Below are 27,680 nucleotides of genomic sequence, written 5' to 3' on the forward strand. Positions count from 1 at the left end.
CATCTACATACGCAATGCAATATACACTCATACACGCGGCTGCTTATCCATCCATGTGATCCAGTTCCGACCTCGCGACACTAGACGCAGCTTCAACGATAGTGCTCTTCCTTGTTTCCTCAAAGTTTTCGACCCCCTTCCTCCTGCCCTTCCTTGCGACATTCTCTTTCTAACGTCCCTTCCGTTCCCCGCTTCACCGAATTTTCACCGGCGTGATGTCTCATATATCTCGTCGCGCGGGTATTCTTCCGTTTCTCGTCTTCGTCGTTCGCTGAATCTCTCGTATGCCCGCTCAGCTACTTTTAGCGTATATATGCATAGGCAGTTCTTTTCCGCGGAAAATATAGATATTGCGTTGAGCGATACTCGGAATACTCCGGAAGTGGCCGATTCGCCGGCAACTGCGTGCGGAACGACACGGGCTTACAGTTTACGACACATATTTTTGGTAGATAGGAGATGCAAATTTCGCGTGACAGGTCGCGTTACTCATCCGAGTCGACGTTTCGCGTTTGGGACGAGACGTGAAACGTTGCGGAAGACGTAGCACGTGTACCTATATAACTCTCACGCATATAAGAGCATCTCTACTCTTTCATTCTGCATCTTGAGAAAAGAATATTAGAAGAGTAAACTTGATAAAATAAAATTATTCTTGTCTTTTTCTCGTGTGATTTAAATCTGTCTTCCTCTATTCACTAAATTTCAAATCTATCAGGTTATAAATAAATATATTATTTTTTACATTATGTCACTGTATTTAATATTCTGACAATACGAATATATTATCATAAGTATAATTAATATGTGTACATATTTTGCAGAACATTTATTTTTATTTTTATGACAAATTTGATAAGAATTTTATTTTATCAGCTTTTACAGCTTTTTTCTTTTTTATATTTTGACATGCTGTATCCTCTGTATATGCGACCTATAGATGAAATCTCCTGGCTTGCATGCTCAGCGTCCCCCCAGCCAGTTCTTACTTCCTTCGCCGGGCTAAATGTGCTATTCAGCAGTATTCCGGGTCGCAAGAACCCGTCGTATCAAAATGTGGCTTTTCTCGCGCAAATTCTCGGAGATTCCGCGGAGGTAGGACCGCATTCTTTCAGAATATTCGCGCATCTCTGCCACATTCGCGCCTTATCACAAAATTTGCGTGCACAGTTTTCTCAGAGATATAGAGATTACGTCGCATCTTATCTCTCCTTCTCCATTCAAGTGTGCACTGATTCCATTACACTTCATTCTTCGTGCCTTTTTATTTTCAATGACGTCGAATATTATATAGCGCTGTCATGAGAGTGCAATATTGTGCCGTCGCGCAAACAATAATGTTGAACGAATGTTCATCGCCGACAATATCTGCAAGGTGTAATCTTTTACATTCGCCAAGATGAGATGCGATATAAATGCGATATAGAGATCCGTTCTCTCGAAAAGAAATCTTTTTATATAACAAGTCATTTATGCATTTAAACTTTAAATTAAAAATTGTTATAAATATATTGTGTTAATATATATATATATATATATATATATATATATATATATATATATCAATATGCAAAAGTAACACAATAATTTTTGGATATTATAAAGCACTTTTAATATTCCTCTAATATTTTAAAGTTTCTATTGTAATTTATATACTTTTTTCCAATAATTTTTATTTATATTCTGACATAAACGGCTTTGAAAATTATTATAATAAGTTTGTGATGCGAAAATTTTAATATTAATATGTTGCTATGAAGTTGGTAGTATTAAATCTTCTTTATTTTAATCCGCTTACGCGAAAATCTATGATGTAGCACTTCCCGATTTATGTACGTGCAGTTTCTCAAAGTTCTATATTCTGAATGATTTCGATCAAGCGGAATCGAATTGCTCCGTCAATGAACTCTTTAACTCGCGTAGCGAATTCGATATTCTATTTTCATGCTTCAAAAGTTTGGCCTTCGCCATGCTTTTATATAAATGTTTCTTTCGACATTTTATTAGAATTTGAGTACATATTGATATTAATATTTGATTTATTTAAAGCTTAAATCTCGTTTGATTTTGCATTCTCGTAAGAAATATATCTTATTGTTTAACTTAGAGATTGTAGCAAACTTTATTAAAGCTGTTGCGTAATATATAAATATATTACAAACAATTAGTTTTTCAATGTTACAATTATATATATCAATTCTTTATTTTTTTCAGTATTGCAACGTTTATCAAATTGCGTTTTAAATTGAAAATCTGTGATCTCTCCCCAAAATTTTTCATTATTTTTTTATGTTCCAACATTTTTGATACATATATTTTTTATTGATTTTTTTTTATTTATTTACTTCTGATACATATATTTATTTGACGAGTGTTTATACGACCAAACTGGCAATTTATTGTTTGATTGTTCTATCACGACGTTTTAACCATATAGTTTTGGTCCTTATCAAGTGAACTAAAATAACAATATTATGGTCAAGGAACATTTTAATATAAAAACGCAAGTAATCTTTCCGTAATCAGCTAACACAAATTAGAATTTGATCATGACTTCGATTGGTCAGCGCCTAATATTCTGTATACTGAAAAACATGTAAGAAAGAGAGAAATAGCTGAAATGTTTTTTATTAAAAAATTTGACAACACTATTAACTCTCAAAAAGACACAGACAATTTAAACAACATATACGATAGAGTAATAAAGGTCGTTTAGTCGTTTTCAGTATCCCAAACACAGTAGTTGACACAATGTCAGTTTGACATTTCGATTTTTCTCTTTCTACTTTTTAACTATAACGCAGGTACATAATTCCGTTTATTTGTAACTATCATTATGACTATCATTATTATAATATATAATACATGAGTATAATATCTAATACATGAGTATCAAATTTTATCAAAATATACAAACTATTATATTTTATTAGAAACATTTATTTAAATATACAAACTATATATTTTATTAGAAACAATGTGTGAGATAAAGTATTATAGCATTGTTATTTTGATTAGGGTATATTTACACTGAATCATTATAGTAACTTATTGTTAGTTATTACCATGATAATTTATGTTCATATATGTTAAGCGATACGGCTTTAAAAAGCCGTCTTTTTTTATCATGTTTGAAAGTTATGACGTGAAAGTGCTAGTGTGAAATCGATACAAGATTTACTGCTTCCGTGCTAGTGCATTGCAAATTACAATGGTAGTTTATAACGCGTTGACTTTGAACCCAACATCGTTATTAAAATCTGGATCATGATAAATCATGCCAAGTGTATCCGTGGCGCGCCGGACGATTTAATCTGATTCAGTAGAAGCCGCGATTTATATTTTAATCAGGGAACCTCGGTGCCCGCCCGCAACCGCTGATGATTAAATCGCCGAGTGCAAGTTATTGTACGATGCATTATCACCACCTGTGTGCTATGTCAACCGAGGTTCAACTTTCGGTTCACTATTGTAATGTTTACAATATCAGAGATCTAGCAATACAATTCCATTATTTATTTTTTAACGTATATTTACACAGGTAAAGAATCTTCTAACTCTAAAAAAAAATAAACGTTAATTAACCATTTTATAAATTATTTAGTACTATAACTATGGCAAGCATTGCAATTCTTGGAAATTTATTTTTTCCTTTTGATATAAATCAAGGATATTATGCTTTATAAATTTTATTCATATAAGTTTGAGAAAATTCCTTTCTTAATTGCGCTTTTGAATTAATTTAATGGCAAATATATCCTTCTTGTAAATTAATGTATGCATTATATGTATATTTATTACATCGTATATTTAGAAGATTGAAATTTTTTATAATTAGCCAACAGAAACTAAATCAAGTAAGGCCAAATGGTGTTTCGCGAGTAATAGCAGTAGCCATCGATTACCTTTATAGTAGTCACCTTTATTTTCTTTTAGTAAGAACGAGAGCGAAGAAGAGAAAGCGAAAAATAATAAAAGCAAGTTTCGTAATAAATTAGGAAGCTCCGCTTTGTTCAGGTTGGTAGAGAGACACGCCGCAGAGAACTCTGCACTCTGCACTTGGCCAAATAAATTTCTAACGGATCAATAACCCGCGAATGGGCTCGTTCAATTCGCGTATATTCGCGTCGATTGGCAGCGACGTCAAAGAGACGCTTCCGCAGAGCGTGCAACCAAAAATAATTTGTAAAGGACAAGACCATCGTGTAAAACTTTGCTCACCACATTCCACGCAACGTGTTTCGTTTCAATGTAACGATAATGTATACGAATACCTTGCAATGTTTTAGTTAAACGAAAAAGAAACAAACGAATCGCGGCTCGGCAAATTTAGCCAGAGGCTTTGCCGAATGTGATTAATTTTAGATACATTTCATGTAGGCTCTATGCCTTTCTTGCGTCCATTAAAAATGAGTTTTCTTTTTTTCCGTATTTTGCAATACTTGGACGTTTTTTAGCCTAATCCTTATATAAATAATTTAATGATTTTGATTATGGATAAAACAAAAGAAATATTCGAGCGTAATAATAGTCGAAAAATTATGGAACAGATTTTGAAAAATTATATAACAAAAAATCTTTCTAGCTTTCTCTCTCTCTAAAATAGCTTATTTAATAATTTAAATATGAATGTTTTTAAATATGGATATTGCCTGACATATACACACATCTACACATATCACCTTATTTATGTTTCCCAAAAAATGTCCAGACATTAGACAGCTCGGATATCTTGCTATGTAGTGGGCCCTTTAGAAGCGATTTAAGACAATTCTGAATAGTATCATATCTTTGTATATTAAGATTGCATTAGTGGAATGCATTTTATTTATCATGCAATGCATCTCGATGAATCTACGGTAAAAACAAAATATTCTATGTGTGATTTGTATAATCGTAAATATCTGCTCTAATTATATAATTGTTCGAAATATAAAAATGAGATGGGAAGAGATAAAGGAATGTTACGCTGTTCGTTGTATAAATAACCAAGAGAACACGCGATACGCGATTAAAACAGACGGAACTTTTACGAGACACCGACGCGATGAAATTCGAGCGGCGTTAAGTCATCTCTGCGCGCACATAGAACCGACCAAGAACACTCAACGTTCGTGGCTTTGTATTTCCGGGTGGTGGTTCCTCCTGGATCGGTCAGTGATAAATGGACCGTGGTATGTACGTTCTCTTCCTTACGGCGTACGGCGAACAAGGAGCGTCAGGAGCAGCGTCTCAGCCAAGATATAAGATCGGTGCCGTGCGAACGGTCGATCGATTCGCGACGATTCGTGTGCGCCTCGTTTGCGCGAATTTATTATTATTGCTATGAATCGCGAGAAGAATTCTCCTTGCTTTTACAGTTACGCATTTTAATGTAAATATGTGTGCGTTTGTCGATCGAAAAGTCTTACCGCGCAGTTAACGAAGAATACTCGCTTCTCGAATTTTACATAAGACTATGTAATTTCATACAAAACTGTTTAATTATTTGGCGCGAAACCCTCGCGTGTTTGGTCATAAAATAACACAGTAGATCAACAAATCATGTTTCATTTATATAAGTCACGAATTGAGTGACGTAGTATCGACTTCCTGCCACGGTATAAGCATTTCCGATGCTCGCCACTGACCAGATGGACGACGTCGCGACTTCGCGGAAGACCTCTCGTGGAAGTTTCTTTTCTGGAACACCTGGAGAACTTTAATCCCGCTTTGCTGCGTCACGAGGACGGTGCTTCTCTTTGAGAATGTTTGACGTTTCCATTAGCGCGACCTCGAGCACGATGGATGAGTACTTTGATGTACACCGTCACTTTAATTAGTAAAACTCGCGTCACTACGCCCTTTCATTCTCGCGTATTTCCTTTTCATATTTTCTTGCAGATTCCATAATTGCTCCGCGAGGAGAGGAGAGATATCTCACAGATAAAATAATAATTAAAGAAATGCCATAGATTATGTTGATGAAATTATAAATGTGTGTTTTCTTTCTCCGGAATCACGAATTATATCTAGAAATATATTTTGATAAGATGATAAGATTTGATGTAACTGCGTAAAAATATAGCTCAGGTAATATGTCTACAAAAAATCATGATTCCATCATTACTTCCAAGACGTAGTTAAAATGATTGATATTGGATTCTGAGAGCTCTCATGAGTTTAGAGTAGTTGAAAATGGCATTTCTCTTCTACGAGCAGCTTCCACCGCCGTCAGACATCACGCATATAACTTATTGTTAGTTCCCGGATATTACGGAAGCCGGCAACCAACAATGGAGATTGAGTACGTGTTAGACGTAAAGTTGTGCATCTGGCTCACAATGTATCATGTAATTTTCGACATTGCTGCCGGAGATTGGTGGTAAACGCTCCAAAATTGGGAGGACTAGACTAACTCTATTTCCATCAACGTCGTCGCGTCGTAGGAGAAGATTGAATAATAACATCAAGCAATTAGTGTGTACGCGTGAAATAGAGCCGTGATTGCGTCTTGAAGCGAGACAATTGTGATTTGGAGGTGACTCAAGATCGATTGGATAAGGACTCGCTAGAAAATTACAGCAATAAAAATGAAATGTATAAGTGCATTTTTGAGATTTCACAATACGCGCGATCTGTCAAATCACTGGAAATTACTCTTTAATCTTCGAGATTTTCATAATGGACAGCCAGCCTATCGTTTTACCATTCGCCTTAGGACATGCTACGCTCGAGATACTGATTTCTAACTAGCGTTTAGACGTAATCGCGCGATCGTAGCGTGATATCATCGCTTGTTAACGTCAGCCTGTTAACATGTAAACGTAAACGATAGTATCGAGAAAAATCTTATGCCGATAATCATGAAACGTCAATGCTCTCAAAGATATCTTATTTTAATAAACAAATGATAAAAGAGACATATTTAAAAAGATTTGTTATGTAGAAATTGATTAAATTTGAAATCACATTAACTGGCCTTCGAACGCAATTATCACTTCGGCGGATCATAAACTGATTTTGCACAATTGGTATTTTGTGTCGATTAATTTTGAAGATTCGTTAACTGAAATTTCGAAAATAGTGGCTGCGTTCATGCGAAAACTTGGACAATTCGGTTACGATTGATTTAATTATCGACTAACTCAACATTCCGAAATAATCGAATTATTTACAATATATTGGTTAATTTCGTCACGGTTTGATTATTTACGTTTAATGATCATAATCAAATAAATACGGAATAATATTACAGATCACACAGAAAGTGTAATATCGAGCATACATATGCGGAAAATATACTGCAGAAATTGCCTTTTCGATCATTCGCAAAATTTGAAAGCTCTTGTCGAAATCCGCAAATGATTGGATTATTCATTGACTTGAATAATTCTAGTCCTAAAATAGATTCATTTGTGGATTTAACTCACATCATTCTCGTGAGCATAATTTGCATTTATTAATGCTAATAAATTAATAGGCACTAATGAATAATTGAATAATATTATTCGCTGGAATATTGCTATTCGTTCAATTAAAAATTTAACGAATAATGTCTAATTTTCACTAGTATCATTACATCAATCGCTTTTAATATGATTTATTAAGGACCATAAATGCAAAAATCAGATTAAAGATACAGAGTCACTTAAATTTGCATATTAAATACGTGCAAACGAATACATTATGGAAAATTTGAAAATTTATGACAGCTAGTTTCATTAGTTCGCTTTCCAATTGTGATTTATTAATATTTAACGAGTACGAGTCGATTTTGATGAATTTGATATATGTCACAGATGTTTTCGTCGCTTTATAGATCGTTCCTTTATTAAAGGCCGTGACCTTTGAAATGCCTTGAAAAGCCGGTCACACGTCACCTCCGCTAAGTGTCATTTAAACTCTGTAGAAAGCGGGTACGTATGTATGTACAGAGTCTTCTGGCATCTATCGCGGACCAATGTGCATACTGCATCGCATTCGACACGGAAAACGGCACGAATATATGTATATAGTACGTATAAATAGGCAGCTTTTGTGGAGATATCCATTCCAGCCAACGGTGTGAACGAATCTCACACTACGTCTAATCGCAAAAGTCATCGCGGAACGGAAAGCGATTGCTCACGAACGAACATGAGTATGCTGCAAAAAGCGCGATAAATTCTCGACGATACGCGAGATAATCGTATCGTCGCGTACGATCAAAATCTTATCAGCTATGCGTGAAAACGGATACTATAATTTCTCACTTGATGAATGATATTTTTTAAACAAATTGCACAAAATATTCCAAAACCAATGTATACATTTAAAATGAATATATTCTGCATTTTTTATATAATCTAAATGCTACATATTTATATTATAACATTAAAAGTAAGTCAAGTTTAAATTAATAATAAAATTAAGTGATAAATCTTTGTTAAGTATTTATGTTCTATATCTTAATTTTTAATAATATATATGTATAAGATAACTACTTCCTGTGTTCTTCTCTCTTTGTAATAAGACCTTGTTCCCGAAGATTGGTTAAACCAAAAGAATGAGGGTCTGTGGTCGATAAAGAATAACCCGCAAAGACTTCTCTTCGTGATAAGAGCGCTTAGATAAGCATGAGCGAGATTTCGTGAATTAGCTCATTGAGAAGACAAAAATGATATTCATGACTTTTTATCATACGCAGAAAATTGAATGATGAAGATCGGAGCTTTTAAATATATGATTCAATGGATTAAATTTCTAATCAACTATTAAACCAAAGAGAAAAAATTTATTAAAAAGATTATAAGAAAAAATTATGTTTTCATAAATATCTATATGTAAATTTTTTACTCAAAAGAGTAGCTGTCAAATGAAATTTATTTAAAAAGCTAATCAATAAAAATACGTTATATATCTTTCATAAATACTTTTTACACGAAAAATCTTATTAATAATCTTGCTATATTTAAATAATGATATACCAAACCAATCATACAAATCAATTACACAACTTTATATTTAATTAAAAAAGTAAAATCTTTTTCTTATCTGCAAAGATCGTAAAATAAAGTTTGCATCGTAAAAAGATCATGTCGGTATATTGAAAAAAGAAATAATAACAATCGTAAAAATTGAAGAAAAAAATCTTTTTATAGTTTTTCTTCTTCCGTGATGAGGTAAAAAAGACACGCGTAAAAATTGCGCTGCGGCTACGTTCTCTGAAACTTGTCGACAAAAAGAATGCCGGTAATTTAAAGTTTGTTCGCTAACGAGCGATTTTTGCCCGAGCCGCACTATCTCGCTGCGCGAACAAAACTGACCGTTGCAGGTGCATTTATTCGGCCGCGATGCGTGTTCTCGTGCATGGTTTACCTTAATTAACAAATAAAAAGGCGCGTAACGTTACGTTAACGACGCACGTAAATGTAATAAAATGACGAGTCAACGGCAAATTAATCAATCGTGCGTCACAAGCGGATGTTTCCTACAACAAGCGGATGCATCGCGAAACGAAACTAATTATTGGCTCGCGCTTAAATAATCGACCTTTAAAAGGGCTACGACACACAAACGATCAATTTCAACGGTTTATTCTCGCCGCGTTTGACCCGTTCCGACGTAAAACAACAGTCCGCTAACGTGACATTAAGCACCGTGTCTGCAAATGTCTGCCTCTTCACACGGCGCATTAGATTACAGTAAAACACTAATTAACGAAGACGATGAGCACGCGACACACACGGAGAAGCCACACATGCGCGCGTCAACGGCACCTGCGAAACGCGTGTTCGCCGACGGTGTCTAATGCGAGCGTGATATATACGAGACGCCGAATCAATTAGATTAATCACGCGTGCCATTATCATTTAGAATCTGCGCGCGCGCCTAAATTTGATCGTGGAGCCGATATGCTTCAGCATCCCCCCACGTACCAATTAATCATCCCCGGTCGATCGGCTTCTTCAAACATTCGGCTGAGTAAGTGCCATCGAGCCGCCTAACTCTCTCGCCAACGTTTATGATAATAGTCTATTTGACCAAGAGTGTATATACCATCTTCCCTATAATTTCTTAAAGTGAAGAAATTCTTAAAATGCGCAAACTTGCAAACTGTCTTGGAAATACGTCGGCATATTTGTATTTTTCATTTGGCATTTGAAGATTATATCACACTTTAAATATTTAAGCTGATAATTGTTTGTACAAAATTGTAGCTTATATGTTACAATTGTATTTGTCGATTATTAAGCTTGTAAGATGTGAAAACATTGAAATAAATATTTTACTATAATGGAAAAAGATTTTGATAGAAAATTCGTTAAAATAAGAGAAAGCGATCTTCATAAATCGGCAATGACTATACACATATTTTAATTTATATATAATATATATATATATATATATATATATATATATATATATATCTTGATTATTGCCTCGATAACGCGCTCAAGACGCATCACACTGATGAACTACATTGAAATATTAAATACACATACATTTCAGTGCCTAAATCTCACTCACACGACCTAAATCAATAGTCATTAGCGGCGAATTCATTTGCACAATGTTCGATGGTCGTGCGTCCTTCTTCTGCCTTCTCGCTCATTCGAGAAACTGAGATCGAACGACTAGCGTGTGTCCGTCACACAAGGACGATTCCGCAATTTTTTCAACGCCAACTTAACAAATGTCTCTCTAACGTTTGACGCGCCGACGACATTCGTGTGTGGCAAATAATTTACAGACAGAGCTGCGTCGACAGATCATCTCGCTGCGTCGGAAAACCATTATTGTAGCATAAATTTCTTCTTCTCTGCCGCAAAACATTTCAATTCCCAGATTATCTTGCCTTCCCATCTCTCATTCTTTCGGTCGAGATTAGTCAAAGCTGAGTAAACTGGTGAGAGAACTAATTAGCCGGCAAGGAAAGCCCCTTTTTCGGGCCATGAAAGAGGCATTAAAGGAGGCCGGCGTCGTTATACCTGGAACGACCGAGATCGTGAGATCTGAAAGTGAATCATCTAACCCAAGCTCGCCATCATCGTGACGAAATAATCGTGAAACGTGTCCTATCCAACGGAGCCCCGGCAAATGAACCTACTGACATCTTCGTGACTTTTATTCCAAGATTTATGGAGAAAGACGAATGATCGTTTATCAAAAGAAATAAAATCTTAACGAATAATATCTTAAAAAAAAAAAAAAAATAAGAATGAACTAAGTTAACTCTACAATTTAATTGTATAAAATAAATTCCACAATTTTTTTTTTTTGTAGATATATGCTTCGATATGATTGCAGATAAACAGACATTATACAATTAATTTAATATGATATGAATTAATATAAAAGCAGAGACATATTTGAGTGTAATGAGTTACTTAACTCTTCTGCTTTGCATTAAACTTTGCTTTTGCGGCAAGAATGAAATGGACTCAGTATTAGATCGTTAAACATATCATATTCATGATAATGCCGAACCATATATTTTACTCGATACCGCATTGAACGACTAGTGGCTCACGCGATGTGGCAGGCGCGGACACAAAGGCCATTTAGCTCGCAGGTGGAGTAAATGTGCATTATAACCGGCTTGTGAATCACGCGCGGAATGCCTTGGATGCATTGTCGAGCGTAACGTTAACGCGCGTCTCGTTCTGTTGAACTGTTTCAATTGCGATTGCGACTTTGTTACAGCTTGTTAGGTTATCGTATACTTTGACCCGCTTAATCTTTCGATTTCCAATGTTCAGAGTTCTTTGGAATGTAAATATAATGCAACAAAAGTAACTTTTTTATATTTACGAATATCTCGAAAGATTTCGAGTTAATTTTATTTTTGGTAAAAATATAATTAAAAATATTAAATAAATTTAATCTTTTTAATTCATGGTTCTAGTTTGTTTAAAATTTAGGAAATATAAATTTAGGAATAATAAAAGCACAAAAGAGATTAAAAATTAAAGAATGCACTCTACTGCATCCTTATTACCGCAAGCTTCTGCATTTCCGAGTGAATTGTTTATTCAGACGCAACTAATTTAATCGATGTGACAGCAACGCCATATTCGATGAAAAAGCCGTTTAACAATGCCGGTGCTTTTAGCAGCATTAAAAATTTCAGCGCAACATCGGCTTGCCCTAGAAAACTTTCCCAAACCGCATTTCAGGCGATAGTAAGTGTTCTCCCAGCACACTTAGTAAGGTTGGGAATTAATTCGGTTGTTTGTTGACAGTGATACAACTCGTCCGTAAATCTGACTTAACGATGAGCGACTTTCCCGCCGGGAATCTTCTCTCGTCATTAAATACTACTAGCTAGGTCTGTAAAAAAATAAAAACAGATCCCTTGGAAATTCGCGCGAATGAAGAACGCGAGCGATTACGTTTCGCGACGTTATAGAAATCGCGGCGCAGGTGCAAGGATGCCGACTAACTAAGGGGACAGTAGAGCTACTGTACGTAACGTGAGCAGGGTAATAACGACAGAAGTGTTCCTCGCTGTCGTTGCTAATGCACCAAGCACACAAAAGCCCGGAGACACCCGCTACAGTAGTTACTGAAAAGATAAAGATCCCTTTGCCATTCAAAAACATATCCGTTAACGTGACCGCGAGTACCGCGTCGTAAACTCGTGTGACCCAACATTATTTGGATTTACAGCTACTGTATATTTACATCTTTATTCGAAACTTCATAACTCGGGTTATACAAAGAGTCCTGAGGTTTTTTTCGCATTTTTATGGATTCCTTATTTTTCTATCTGAGATTATTTCTTTTTTAATTTTTCAATTTTTATATATTATATACATATATTTAAATAAGAAATTAATTGAGTGTAAATTAAAATTATAGTACATTAAAATATATATTGAAATTATATTTAAAAAGTATATATATATATATATATATATATATATATATTGAAATTTTATCCAATCAACAGTCATTAAACGCACGTAATATATATTGTGATCAACATTCGCGGTGAATACATTTAGCTTCTAGTTACATTTCAGAGCGCGACTAACGATACAAATTAAATGATAGGTCAGTTCTCGATCATCCTGTCGCTCTCTAATCTAAAATCATAGTTAATAAAGTTTTAAATGAGCTCGGAGTGAGTTGGCGATTCGCTCGCAAATTGCTCGGTCATTGGAGGACATTAGCCCGGGGCTAATCTAATCTCTCTCGTCTTCGCAAAACTGTTATTTTCTTATAAACCGTGATTCAAAAATAATTTCGCCATTCTCTACGCTACATATACATTCCATCGTTTATCTCGGAATTTTGACTTTCGGCTCTCGCGGTGAAGATAGATTATTGTGCGGTATTGAAAAAAGCGCGAGCTTACGGATTGGAAAGATGTCAAAAAATTCAGGAATTTAAATTGACGTCGAATATTCCGGCGATAACGGAGCGACGCGTGACAGCGCGACATCCGCAACCGCACGGACATCCCTATATTTGATTTGCCGGCGAACGAGTCGATTCTATTACAGATTAGAGCGCGATAGCGGACGATACCTACCTACCTGCAATCGCGATTCGATAGTCGTTATCGTGCAGGAGATGCGCGTTACATGCGCGACTTCCGCGGTGCAGTGGAGGCTGGCAAAAATTGCAAACCCTATTATTTCAAATCCTCCGGCGAGGGCGTCGTCGTCAGATAGATACGACCCCGCAATCTTGTAACATCCATCTTGGTACGGTCTGACATTGATCGAAAAGGCCGGCAGGCTGATTCGATAACTTAATTTTCAAAAATAAATTTTCTAGAGAAATTACAACGTCTTCTTGTTGCGAGAGAGAGGGGGGCTCTATTACTCCGGCTTCGTGAATCATTTCTGCAAGACTTGCGAGATTTTATTTTGCAATTGCTTTCCTTAATTTCAGTGTTATGTTACATTAGATGGACGATAATTGATTTTGCACGATATAATAACGAGTAATATTACGGTTGAAATTTTAACTTGATCCATAATTAAACGGAGATGCATGTCCCAACAACGTTGTACGAGCAAATATTCTTCCATCTCCTGGATCTCTTTACGGCGAAAGGATTAAAGCGGAGATTCATAAGAGTCCCCTATCCTGCCATTTGTCTCTTAAGTCTGACGTTCTGAAGATTCGGCCCGGGGTGTCTCGTAAAACGTGTAAAATGTCGTCCGCGCGACATTGAGATATCGCACGTGAGACTCAACGTACCGTCATTGTTCAAGCTCGACCGGTACTCCTACGCGACTTTTCTCCAGGTCAATTTCACCCTCGAAGACACATCGGCCTTCTGCGGCATGTCGTAATCCTCGGACCGATCTACAGCACATCGATGCGTTGTAGGTAGGCACGAATGGGCCAAGGGTCAAGGAACACATAACGCTCAGTCATGAGAAGTAGGGAAAAGAAAAGGAGAGAGCATCGCACACAAGGTTCTCAACTTTTTCAGTTATTCTTATAGATAGACATTTTTTCATCTTTTTTTAACATTTTTTTGTTTGTTAATTCCTTTTGCTTTTTGCTTATAAACAATTTTTATTTTATTATTTAAATAAAGCTTTACAGATTAAAATAAAGAATTAAAATAAAAAGCTTGTCCGGTGGATGTTTGCGGATTATTTATATTATAATCAAGGAGAACGAGGACAAAAAGGAAACAAAGCAAAAAAAAAAGAAATAAAAATAAATAAAAGAACGATCCATGGAACAAGTCCGGCATACGTGACATTCTTGACGTGCATGTGATTAAAAAGATTCATTCCCCGTCGTGCTTAATATCGCACGCTTCCACGAGAAAAATCTCGTTACCACGAAGAATCAAGCTCAATTTACATAAATAGATATAGCCGGTGTGCGACGCGATGCACTGTCGGCGCCCCCGTAATGCATAATGCGAAATCACGTATGTCCGCGTCGTAGGACATTTATCGGGTGTCCGTGGTTTACAAAACGGAAAGGGGGAGAGGAGAGGGAGAGGAGACCAAGGCGTTACACGCCGCGTCGAGATATCCGAAGAATGCCAAGCGCATCCTCGGCTTTGTTCGAAACGGGTATAGGACGGCGCGGAGGTATGAGGAAACGGATCACACACTATACAGACATACGCGTGCACACACACACACACACACACACACACACACACACACACACACACACACATATATATATATAGATGTTACGAGACATGATAAACTCGAAAAAGTCGTCTCTAACGCGACTCACTGATCCACCGAAGCGCGAACACCCGGTATAGGGCGCCATACCGGCACGCAGCGATCACAATGTGACGTTTCGTCCTGTGGGGACGTGCCCCCGGGGCACGTGGGGGATTATTATAATGGGATCTTTAGAATTCCTCTCGACGCGCAAACAGGTCCTACTGTCCTACATTCTGCTCCCTAAGCACTGATTCAAGGAAGACGTGAACGATCCGCGGTCTGTGAAAAGACTGTTTTTTGACGGATCGTGCTGCTTGAACTATGTTGGATTCATCGAACGTTGAATGAGAATACTGTTTCCTTTAACTGGTTTTCCATAAGCTATGCGACGTAGCGAGATTTTTTATATCTTTTGTATATATCTTTTAATATAAAATAATTTTTTATTAGAACAATGTAATAACTGTGCCACTATGTTTCGGTAACATTTGTAGAACATATATCAATGATATATTGGATTGATGTAGTTGAAAATATTTTATTTTTAATTAATTTGGTAGTAATATTTATATTTACTTTAAAAGATATTATTCTTTGATATTTTTTGACATGCATTTACTGTAGAGAGATAAATATAAAATTAATAGTTTACATGAGAAATAATTTTTTATAACATCTTATGATTGACGAGAATGACTAGCACGAAAAAAACGATGGTTTTGGGATTACTGATCATACGCAGTCTTTCGATGATCATGTCTCAAGCTTGGAAGAAAAAGCACTTTTTCTCAAACACAAGGCGGTTTTCAGTTTCGCAAATCCTCAATCGTTTTTCACTGACCGTTTCCATAGGATTGATCGCAATTGAAGTGATAAATAAAGAGTGATTTTTCATGACAGACGTTTTGTAGAGAGAAAAAAAAGAAGGAAATCGCGCATCACCTCGTATCCGCAAAAGAGATATTTATCTGTTATAAGCGCTGAATGTGAAATATATTTTTTATGCTAGAAGAGAGTATTTCATGTTCTCGTGACATCACTTAGATAATTTATATCAATTCTATTGTTAAAAAAACGGAAATAGATTAACGCGCTTTACGTATTCAATGCCATCGATTCGTGACCTATTCTGTTCAACTAGGAAAAGATAGAGCTATCACGGAAATAGAATAACTGCCGATACATCCGATGGTGTGAAGCAAAAAAGTCTCTAAGTGTTGTCTGAAACAATTAACGTACTTCGTGATGTTCTTTCGTGTTGCTTGTTCAAACGATTTAATGTAACTGACGAGAGATGAAAAATAGATACATCTTTTTCAAAGAACACTTTGAAATGCATTTCAGTTTCTTGATAAAAATAAAAATATAAATCACGACGCCTTTAGAGCCAACTTTATAAAGATATCTATAAAGTTGATTATGATGCAGACTAATTTATAGTTCTAATCGACTTAAAGATGAAATTAAGATCAAAAATATGAAATTTACGGGTAATTATTATAGAAAGATTTGTCATCTGCTAGTAAACTATAAAATTGTTCATAAAGGCAGACGAAAATAAACTTGCACTAAACTTTGGCACGCTTGCAAGAGCAGTTTGATGCTTGACAAGCGCGAATCCCCTTCGCGAATGCGCTTTCCACTCCGTTACATTCTGGTCCTGTGCAACAGTCTCTGACACATCGTCTTAACCATGACGATTCGCGTGCAGAGAGGCGTGTGTTCCGGGAAGCAACTATACTACAGTGTAAGATAAAATGTAGTGTCACAACTGGTAGTAAGATTAAAACATGAAGATAATAGAAAAATATACACGTTTCCACGCGAGTTATTGAAAGCAGTTAATAATTTACCTAGTTGCGCGTTTCGAAATATCTTTCCGCTCGGCAATGACAAATGCAGCGTAATGCACTTTTTGCCACGAGACTTGTACGTAATATGTGCGCACTAATAATCCGCTTACTCGCACGTTTCCGCCGGTGATAATTAACTATGTAATTTTTTCACGCATCGGCGAAAATTACGTAATAATCTTGCGAGATCTTTAGTAGCGCATGAAATTTTGCGTAAGTTTCCGATAACGCTTTGACAAGTGATTAAATGATTCAAATAAAGAATAATTTTAAAAACAGAACAAAATCTAATTCTAGTAAATCTCTCTCTCTCTCTCTCTCTCTCTCCTCCAGACATCATTGCCGGACATTTCAGTCATCTGGGTGTCTTGTGGTTTTCGCGTGGGATGAGCGGAGAAGTGTCACACCGCAAAATCGTTTTGCGGTGTCCCGATTCCGTTGTTGGTTTACGTCCCTTACGAATACCGTCTGTGTATGTCGTGACAAGGGGATAGAAAGGGGGGAGAATCAGCGCCGAGAGATGCCTCAAAACTCCGGACTCGTTACTTGTCACGCGGATACGAGAAGAGTATATCGCCTTGACCGGGGATCGCTGGCGATAATAATTTTTGACCGACAGTTATTACTTGCGAGTGAGAGGGGAGGGAGGCGCGGGCGCGGAACAATGGCACGGGCCGGCGATGACTATAATTTTTCAGTGTCGATAACTGTCGCGACGCGTCTCGCAGCGATATTTCATAGGCCGAAAGTACACGCCGCGTCGCGCGCCTCGATTATTATCGCGCAGCATAGTATCGATCGCATGCTCTTTCATCACGAGGAAAAGATCTTTGCGCAAAATGCGAGGGGTCTCAATTTCATATGATTTAGAATAACTTAGCTATCACGCGTGCAATCTTCTAAATAAGTACATTTTTATTTAAAAAAAAAATTATATAATTAATATAATTGAAAATATGTTTTTAAAATTGAAAAAAATGAAAAATGTATGACAAATATTAATATACAAAAATATAGCTGATAAGTTTGAAACAGCTTGTGCGAAAGAAATTCTCATATACTTTGCGAAAATATCGTAAAGTAGATATCAAATAAGATTAGTTTAATGAGTTCTCCATTGTTCATTATCGCGGTTACAAATAAATACGAATTATTTTTGTAAATCTACAAAGAAATATAAATTCTCCGCACGTCTCTTATCGGCTTCGTCCAAAATCCAGACTCGCATTGGATCGTCGCGTCGGCTTTTGCCACACTCAGCCGCTCATCCCGTGACCGCGCTCTTCTAGAACAGGAGGGTACGGATCAAGGCATCAGTAGACGGTAGAGGAGGCGGCAGCGAGAGCCGAGAAAGCGGCGGCGGCATCGAAATGGTAGGGAGATAGACGTACAAGAGCGAGACGGGAAGAACGGCCGGATACGAGGGAGGAGAGAAGAAGGAACGTGGAAAAGCGCAAGAGAGAAAGCCGGACAGGCTCGATAGACAGGAAGAGGAGAGACTCGTCGAGGAAGCGAGAAGGCGGCGGCATCCGGCGTTGGCGTGACGAGGACGGTGTGTCCGAATGGAGCAACAGAGTGCGACGTTTCAGGTCTTCGTGCTACCAGGAGAACATACACCGTAGACACGTAGCAGACCAAGGGCATTCTGTCGTTCGTCGGCGAGTGGGAAAAAGACGAGAGCAAACGACGAGGAAAGAACGAAAGCCGTCGGAAAGAGAGGTGACCTGAGAAAGGCGATACGCGGAGGAAGACAAGAGGTGAAGAGAGAAAGAGAGAATGGGGAAGGGAGAGCGAGAGAACAGCTTACTGACACGGTTACGGACCGTGAGGAACGACGGAGAGCGGCATCGTAGAGCAACAGGTTGCCCCGGTGCTTACTCTGACAGGGGATGCGACCCGGAGAAACTCGACGGTGATGTCGCGATACGCGAACACGAAACGAAACGACGGATCTAAAATTGCGGTCGTGGAATGCGGGATGAGAAAGGCGAGGGTAAAGCGGAGACGAGAAGGATAAATAATTGCTTGTGTCTTGATTGCTCTGGTATGCTTTGCTAGATCAACGCATGAGATATGTGCATAAGTGACACAATAGAAATGGCTTTTCGATTGAACTAATTTCGTCATTGTCGCGTCTGAATTAGAAACTGTTACATGCCTCCATACCGTAGTTACTGCGAATAACTTCTTGAATGATACTTTATTTTCTCACTGTCTATCTTCCTCTAAAATATCTCTCAATCAAGAAATCTATCAAGCTCTCTTTATTTTACTTTCACAATTTAATGAATTCTTTACATTTCTTTTTTTTTAAAGAAAATTATCATTAAGCTATCTGAATTTGGCTTCCAGATATATATAATCTTATGAATTTACAATGAAACTTCCATCAACGATAATAATTTGACAGCTGATCGATGAATGCTAATTATTGAAGTTTCATTTCGAGAATCGGATTTACAAGTCATTTCTAGACGTAACAAGCATTACGACGCCCGAAATTACAACAATATGAGAAATCGCGTCCGGCAAGAACGAGCGTGATATGGAAGTCGTTACTTCGCCGAGGCTCTTTTCGACCCGCTAGACCGTCGTAAAACGCCGTCACATGGGTCACATTCACCGCTGCGTGGTAGCAGCTGCCGTCACGGGTAACTCGTGAATCTGCGCGTTCGCCAACAATCCTTCACAACTAAATCCTTCCCCATTGATTTTTCTCTGGCGAACGAATCGGCAACAAAATGACGCTTTTCGATTATCTACGGTCGATCCCATTCGATGATTAAACGCGTCCTCGATGAACAAATTACCGATGAATAAATGAACTCGCAAGTCCAATGTCACGTTTTTTCTGTCTCAGATTATTGTTCTTCATTGTGATTTTCTTCCATGGGGAGAGAACGGACCAAAGACTCGGTCGGCTTCGTCTTGCTTGATTTTACGCGCCACGATAGGCGATCGTACTTAGTCTGATGAATGATCCTCGTTGATTGCAACTTATTATGTCCGCCAAAGACTTGCCGACCGTACGCGCGTTATTTTTCCGAGGATGAATATATCTCGTACTAGACTACGGCTGCATCAGCCGCGACTACAAGTGCCGAGGTAGATAGGTCGACAGAGATTGTCATCGGCCGCATGAATCCATTGATAAATTAGTTTTAGAGATGACTCATACTTAGACGGCTCGCCGTTAAACGTTTCTCCGTCAAAATCGCAGTCAAAAGGAGAAAGGAGTGATTTTTCCAGCCTCTAAAAAAGACTCGAAGATTTTTATTTCCGCGCCACGTTTAAGACTTCGTTTTTTATTTATTTCAATGTACCCGTTCATCACACGGGGATTACACGCGAGTCATATGTACCTTCTCTCGTTCCATTTCGTGCGTACGTGCGTGACGCGCACGAGCGCAGGAGGGTTGCCTTTATCCCTATCGCGATATTTTATCGACTGCGGTCGCTTTCCTACGGGCGGAGACGAATGAGGATACGATGTAGCCGGCGCACTTTTTTCTCTTCTCTCCTCAGCCTCTTTCTACGTGAGGATGAGACGAACAAAGAGAGAGAGAGAGAGAGAGAAAAAGAATGAGTGAAATACCATGTGTATACTCTCGCTCTTTTTGGCCCTTCTCCCTCGTCTACTCGGCCTCCTCATTCTTCCTTGGCCCTTTTGCTTCTCTTGCCGAAGCACACACTTGGCTCGTAATTACCATGATCAAACAATGCTACAGGGAATCGTATCCCTCGTACTCCGCAATGTTTGATGCTCGTGCGATGCGAATGTTGGCTACGAATCGTTGTACTGTGGTCGTTATCGTCGGCAGGCAAGGCGACGTTTGTGGTAGTACTTTCGCGAGAGGTGGGTGAGACATTCCACCCCGGTCGACCACCGGGCATAGGCTGTAGGGGTTCCGGATTGATTGCGGCAGTCTACTGCTCTTTGAACGTACGAGTATAATTCACGATCGCGTAGCGCGAAAGCGGCCGCGCCGACGAGCGCGGCTCGCTCCGTGACCTCAAATACGAAATCAATTATGAAACTCCGAGTGAAACGCTCTTCAAATATAGTTTGCTCGTTATTCGTCGATTAATTAAAATTAAAATCTTCCATACCGCTATGTAGCAAAAGGCGAGAGCGAAAACTAATCCGATAGTATTGAGATCTGTGAACGCCTGGCGATGCTGAGAGATATGAAGATTCGCGTCTCGATTATCCAGGAACACGGTGAGAATAAATTCGTGAGTTAATATTGCGCGATCGAGTAATTAAGAAAAAATGCTAAAACGTTGCTTCGATTAAGCATCTCATAGTACATCTCGACGGGGTCTGATTAATCATGGTCGGCCGCTCATGAATCCTCGCGCGCCGGATTACGAGTCAAATGAATATGGACAAACACGGAGGCGAGAGACGACGCACATGCATTACAAGTCCGGGATACAAGTGGATGTGGGAACGCATTAAAAAGGAAGGGATTAAACGCAAAGAGGAAGGAATCTTTTTCTATATGCGAAGAAGAGATGAGTTCTCGCTTGCAAAGTTGCGTCGGCAAATATTTTCGTTTTATGCGAGTCAGCGCCAGCACACTGATATCAGGAATTGCAAAGTTGCGCAGTGAATGCTCACCATCGAAATAACAATTCAAACTATGTTACACAATATTACCGCGAGATTGTAAAGAAAGGAGTTTTACATAGTAATTATTCAGAAATATTAATTAAACTAAAAGCATATAAAGCGTCAAGCGTTTTTATACAATACATTGGAAAAATTTAATGATTTATATAAAAGAGGACATGTTCGTTAAATAAAATTTTTTTCTATGAGGATAGAATCTCTCAAAATAAAGAAAGCATGGAAAATTTCCGCGAGAAAGAAATCCAATCTTCAAAAATCTGGAAAATAACAAGATACTAAAAAAATTATATAATATTTTCAAATATTCGTGTTTGTTATTTTCCAGATTTTTGAAGATTAGATTTGAATTACAACTAGTTAGATTAGAAGTATATATTGTGTCTTTAAGTTTTAAGCGTCTTAAATGGCAATCTGTTATGGTTGAATCAGGTTCGTTACGGATGAGGGACAATTCAGTTACTTTGAGTAGTCATCCGGTCAAAACTTCCAAGAACAAATTAGCGTTTCTTTTACTCCTCATTAAAAGCGCAAAAAAAAATATAACACAACATCAAAAATAAAGAGCTGCGTAATAATTATTAAATACCCGATCAAAACACAAAATTAATAATTATTAATAATGTAATATAATATTAATTTTAGTGTACCATTCAAACTACTTTCCGCGACTAATATTATAAATTAAAATATATTATTTTTGTTTATTAAAATATATATTTTTTGCAAACTATTCTTTGTTAACTTTTATACGCAAATAAAATAAAAGAAATTTTAATATCTTCTAAAAACATTTAGTCGATTTTACTTCTCGTTTATTTGTACGGTTTTCGTCCCGAAAATAATTCCCTGATCCTCTGGTTCTTCCTTTAAAGTTTCTTTGCTCGCACGTCACTGTATATACAAACACCGTAATGTTTAGGTGTGAATCTTTTCCATGCTACATCTTCCGGAAGACAGATATTGGTTGCTCCGAAGCGGAGTCGTACAGAGAAAAGAGAATGAAGTCATAAGGAAAAAGAAATATCTATGGATTTGGAAAAGAGAAAAATTCTGAAAAATCATGGTATCATAGTTCGCGAGTTTAAAAATAAACTTTACATAAAATTGACAGACCGTGATGTTGATTCATAGCACATTTCGCATGCAATATCAGTATTAAATTTACTTATTTTTAACTATGTAATTTCTATGAGATAACTTATATGTATAAGTTATTTCATAAATGATTTTTTATTTAATGTTAGTTCTTTCTAATCATTTTATTTTGTATAAATTCATATAAAGATTTAAAACTTTAGCAATATATTTTATCAAATTACAATCTGAATTAATTTATATTACTCGATATCATATAATGCGTATAACATGCATGCTATTCTTTCTAACTATATTTCTAAGTTTAGACAATTGAAAATATTGTGTGTTGTCCATAAAGACGCACAATACCCGTCAACTTTCAATATCCTATATAGCTCTATAAATAATGGAATCTCGTTGAAGGAGTTTATAAATAATGGAATCCTGTTACTGAAATCTTGCCGGCGAATGACGGGATTGGTAGCTTGCCTTTTATCATGACAATCACACGAAGACACGTGTGTGTCGTTCCTACAAAAAGGCATTGTATGGGAATTTAATAAAATCGATTTCTATATTGGAAAAGCGCATAGTATGTCGGATAAAGACAACGCTCAAGGCTAAAGTATATAGCGTATTCTGTTTATAAAAATGAATATGCATCTCCGAGAAAAACACGACACGTTGTGCAATATTTTCATTACATATATATGCGGATGTAAGATCTTAGAGCAAGCTCCCATTCATTCATACGCCCGCTGCACTATTTCGTAAATAACGAACGATTCTACATACGAGATAACATTTAACTATGAAAATTAATTATGACAGAATGCGCATTATATTAGTGATAATGGATTAATTCAATCTTTTGTTTTGTTTCCGATTATCATCATTGCAACGTATTTGTCGGAATACGGTATTTCTGAATGCCGAAATTTTGTGCGGCGATCATTTCATCGACGATTGAAAGGTCGTGCCGGAAAGACCAAAAATATATATTTTATTATATATATAATATGTTAATTTCGCGAAATTTTCAAATTTAAAGAATATTAAAAATGTCGAGTTTATTTCGGAGATGAGAGAGAGCGCAATTTATTTTTCTTATTATTTTTTAATCTATTTAATAATGTTTCAATCTTATTTGTGTCGTACGAAAACAGTAATCATTTCGATGAATGCAAAAATTGTATTAATTGAAAAAAAAACATGATTTTATTAATTACTCTTCTTGATTGAAGTTCGCAAATCTCTCTTCTAATCGATCAAATGGTTTTCTCGCAAGATTAAATTTAATTTACATTTTATTTAAAGCACACATGTATCATGATACGTCACGAGCGATTGAGGCGGTAAATACGCGCGAGTTGTGGTGTAAGTACATACTTTTGTGGTGGTATGGCCCTCTCCGGGCGGTAATCTCGTTTGTACAAACGGAAACGTCCAACAATAAACAAAACCGTAATACTTTCGAGTGTTCCGGACCGGCCGGAGCGAGAGCTTGGTGTGCATAACGAAGCACGAGGGCTGTGCCCTAGAGTATTAACTTATGGAACAGAAATAACAGCTTCCTCCCTCCCCATCTAGAAGAACCAAAATAAGCCACGAAATATAGGATTGTCTGCAGCGTATGTGGCCGACTACCTGACAGAATGCTTTTCGCGTTGAGAATTTCTACGAGTGAATATATACAGGTGAATATACGGTGCGCGGGACACATTTGGGGTTTACATGTATTTATTCGGCCGGCAAGAAATTGTTTATTCGGCAAAAACTGATGATCCTTTGTTCCCGTAGTAGGCTTCTCAGATTTAAAACTCGAAAACAATATTAGAACGTTAGTTACATTATTTACCATGCGCATTTAAATTGTGTGGTAACCTTCGTAATATTGCCACGTCAGCGTAGAGATATCACTCCATGCAGGCATGCACTTCCGACTTAAAGTAACATAAGTGAGCAGTTTAACGCGAGTAATTTGATAATTCTCAAAAAACTACATATTTATCAATGCAATATTTAAATAAATAACATGATATAACATAATAATTTAATTAACAAAATAAATGCAAAACAAAAAACATTTATTTGCAATTTTATGAAAGTGCGTAAATAAGTGAGATAAATAGAAGCTAGTTTCTTTGGCTTCTTAATTGCATAGAGTGCGACAAGTTGTAATTCTATTGGGCGAAACAATTCGCAAGTGCGACGTTAAATCTCGCACCGTTTGCAAGCGTAATGCTGGTTGAATTTTAAACTCTGACACGTTACACGCGTACCCTGTGTACAGAGTCGGAAGGACGACGTCTACATAGACTCAGCGAGAATTAGCATAAGCCATTGTCCTGCCAAGCGGCTGGCCAGAAGGACGGTACCAGAAAGCTCGCTACAATAACCCTTTATACCTACCGCAGGTGGAGTACTGTTATAACCGTAAATCGATGGTAAAGACTTTGCACTTTCGTGACTCGCACGAATATGTGACGATGTAATTTAACTGGACTGGCATTTCTTGCTTAAGTCGCAGTATCCTCAACGGAGAATTGTCACCAAGATTTAATTAGAAACATGAGAATGCACTTAGCAAAATAATTTTGTTACCGTTGTCCTATTTTAATCTTCAAATGCTAGCGTAAAATGTGTGTATAAAAGCTTGACTTTATTAAAGCTTAGCATAGTTAATTGTAAGACATTAATTCTATAAATAATAAAATGCGCTCACGAAAGAGTACGTAGTACGGAGTATGATACGTAGAAAATAAACGGAAATAAAAGAAAATAAAACATAAATCCGTAGTTTATACTTCATAAATATGAAAGTAGGAATGAAGGCAAAAAGGCGATATATATGCCGGAGACAAATGTAGCACTTGTCAAACGTCGTATGAATAGTGAAAGGTTAATGATAGTCACGCTCGCGCGCAATAGCGTTAGATTGTAGTAAGAGATTACATGAAATGGCCATTAAAAATAGCGCGATACTGTCGTTTATAAAGAAGTATATGAAGCTATATATGAGCTAACTAGACGCGCTCTCGTTTTGACCGTTTTGACAAATGAGCTATCCGGAGGGACACACATGTTGACCAATCCGCCATTCGCATCCCACAAGAACTCACGAAAAGGTCTCCTGTTTCTCGGCATATGCGAATTGTACGAATACATGTCGGAAAAAACATATAGATGTACGCGTTTAGACGAGCGGAGGTGAAGATTTTCTCACAAAATTTTCATATACCTAATAGAGAAATCGTTTGGAGAAGTCTTATAGTCCTATAGTATAAGTTATAAATGTGTTACTATATATATATATATATATATAGTATATATATATATATATATATATATATATATATATATATATATATAGTATATATATATATATATATATATATATATATATATATATATATAATACATTTATAATCTTATTTAAAGATATAAAAAATGTATATGAATGTTATCTATATATAAAAAGCAGAGATATTTTAAAAATTATTTAAAAAATATATACATATATATTTTTTAATATATATTGATAAATATATGACGTGAAAGATTTATTAAGTGTTCTTCCAACAAGTGTTGTTTCGAAACCACAAAATCTTATTTTAACTTTACTAAGTTTTTGATACTATTTATAATAAAAAATTATTAAATAATAAAATTATTTTGTAATTAATAATTTTGCTATTCTGTAGAATTAAGAATTAAAATTTATAAATGCTAATTAAGATTTAAGTATAAAAAATAATTATTAATGTTTAATAAATAATATTTGTTAATTTTATGTTAGTGATATCAGAAGAATATCAATAAAATTGTGTATAATTGTGATAAAATAAATAAAATATATAATATAATTTATGACAAAAGTATTTGAAAGTTTTTCCATATCGAAAAAAAGCGTAGGCGTTATTTTGTGCAGAATATACATTGAATCATGGTGCAACGCCGCATATTTATCGCATTCAACGATTTCGATTTTGACAGTAGCGGAAATTGAATAGTTGGACATATTGTCGCGCTATATATCTATATAATAAAAAATAAACAAACTTTAAAAAAAAATTGCAATTTGTCTATGACAATTTTAAAGATTTATATTCTAACGACAAAAAATGATTTAAAATGTCAAATCATTACGCACATTTATAATAGCTCACGCAAGTACAATCTTTCAAATATTTAACAGTATTGCTGTATTTTCGTGCAATCTCTGTCGAGTTTTTGTCATTTTAAGATTGAAGCAACAAAAAATTAAAAAAAAATAAAATCAAATTTTTTATTTGCATAAGTTAGTCAAACAAAAATTTTTTAAACAGTATGATCATTAATTATGCACTATATATAATTCACTATCCGATTAAATGTGACGCGATAGACAACAAGTAACTCACGCTCAAAAATCTAAGCTTTTAATTAAAACTCTCTCTTTAAATGGAGCATTTTATAAAAACTAACTGTTTAAGACTAAAAAATAGAGATCGATACAATTAAAAATTGAGCACTGAATTTTAACCAAAAAAAAAGAGGAAAAATGGCAACAGGTATGAAGAAAGCGCTCAAAAATCGCGAATGAAAAAAACGGAGCAATGAAAGACGAGAGACTGGCGCGATGAAGGGAAAAATGCGCGATTAACGGAAAAAAAAGCGAAAAGAAAATTTTCGACTAACCACGTGCTCCTAGTGTTCGTCATGCCCGATGAGGATGAGCCTCGGGACGTACGGAGAAGCCGGAAAACCTCTCTCGACACTCTGCTGAGAAAGGACCCGAAGGAGCGATAACGCGCACCACCTCCGCGGACGGGAGTCGGCCACTGACTGAACGTGACTCCGATTCTCTCTGGAACCGGGAGGAGGCTGCGTCGACCGGTCATGGACCACGGGCCTGCGGCCTTCCGACACTGAAGTCGGTGCCGCGAATTTCGCTCCTGCCCCCTTATTCCACCGCGTTTAGCGGCTTCGTACTTCGTACAATTCGTA

At 36.6% G+C, this 27,680-nt stretch overlaps 1 protein-coding gene across 5 annotated transcripts in view; it reads right to left on the bottom strand.

Annotated features, from left to right (window-relative positions):
* Positions 1-27,680, bottom strand: part of LOC126856179 (papilin) — a 103,822-nt gene that overhangs the window by 73,803 nt on the left and 2,339 nt on the right. For 4 of the 5 annotated variants that reach the window (XM_050604450.1, XM_050604449.1, XM_050604452.1 and 1 more), the window contains exon 1: positions 27,372-27,518. The exons of the other annotated variant lie outside the window; for it this stretch is intronic. In XM_050604450.1, coding sequence (XP_050460407.1) covers positions 27,372-27,394 — 23 coding nt within the window. In that variant the 5' untranslated portion in view covers positions 27,395-27,518. Of the gene's footprint in view, positions 1-27,371; positions 27,519-27,680 lie in introns of those variants that run through there. 5 annotated transcript variants of the gene reach the window in all.

Source organism: Cataglyphis hispanica, chromosome 18, assembly GCF_021464435.1.
Source record: "Cataglyphis hispanica isolate Lineage 1 chromosome 18, ULB_Chis1_1.0, whole genome shotgun sequence".
In the NCBI taxonomy this organism is placed as follows: Eukaryota; Metazoa; Arthropoda; class Insecta; order Hymenoptera; family Formicidae; genus Cataglyphis; species Cataglyphis hispanica.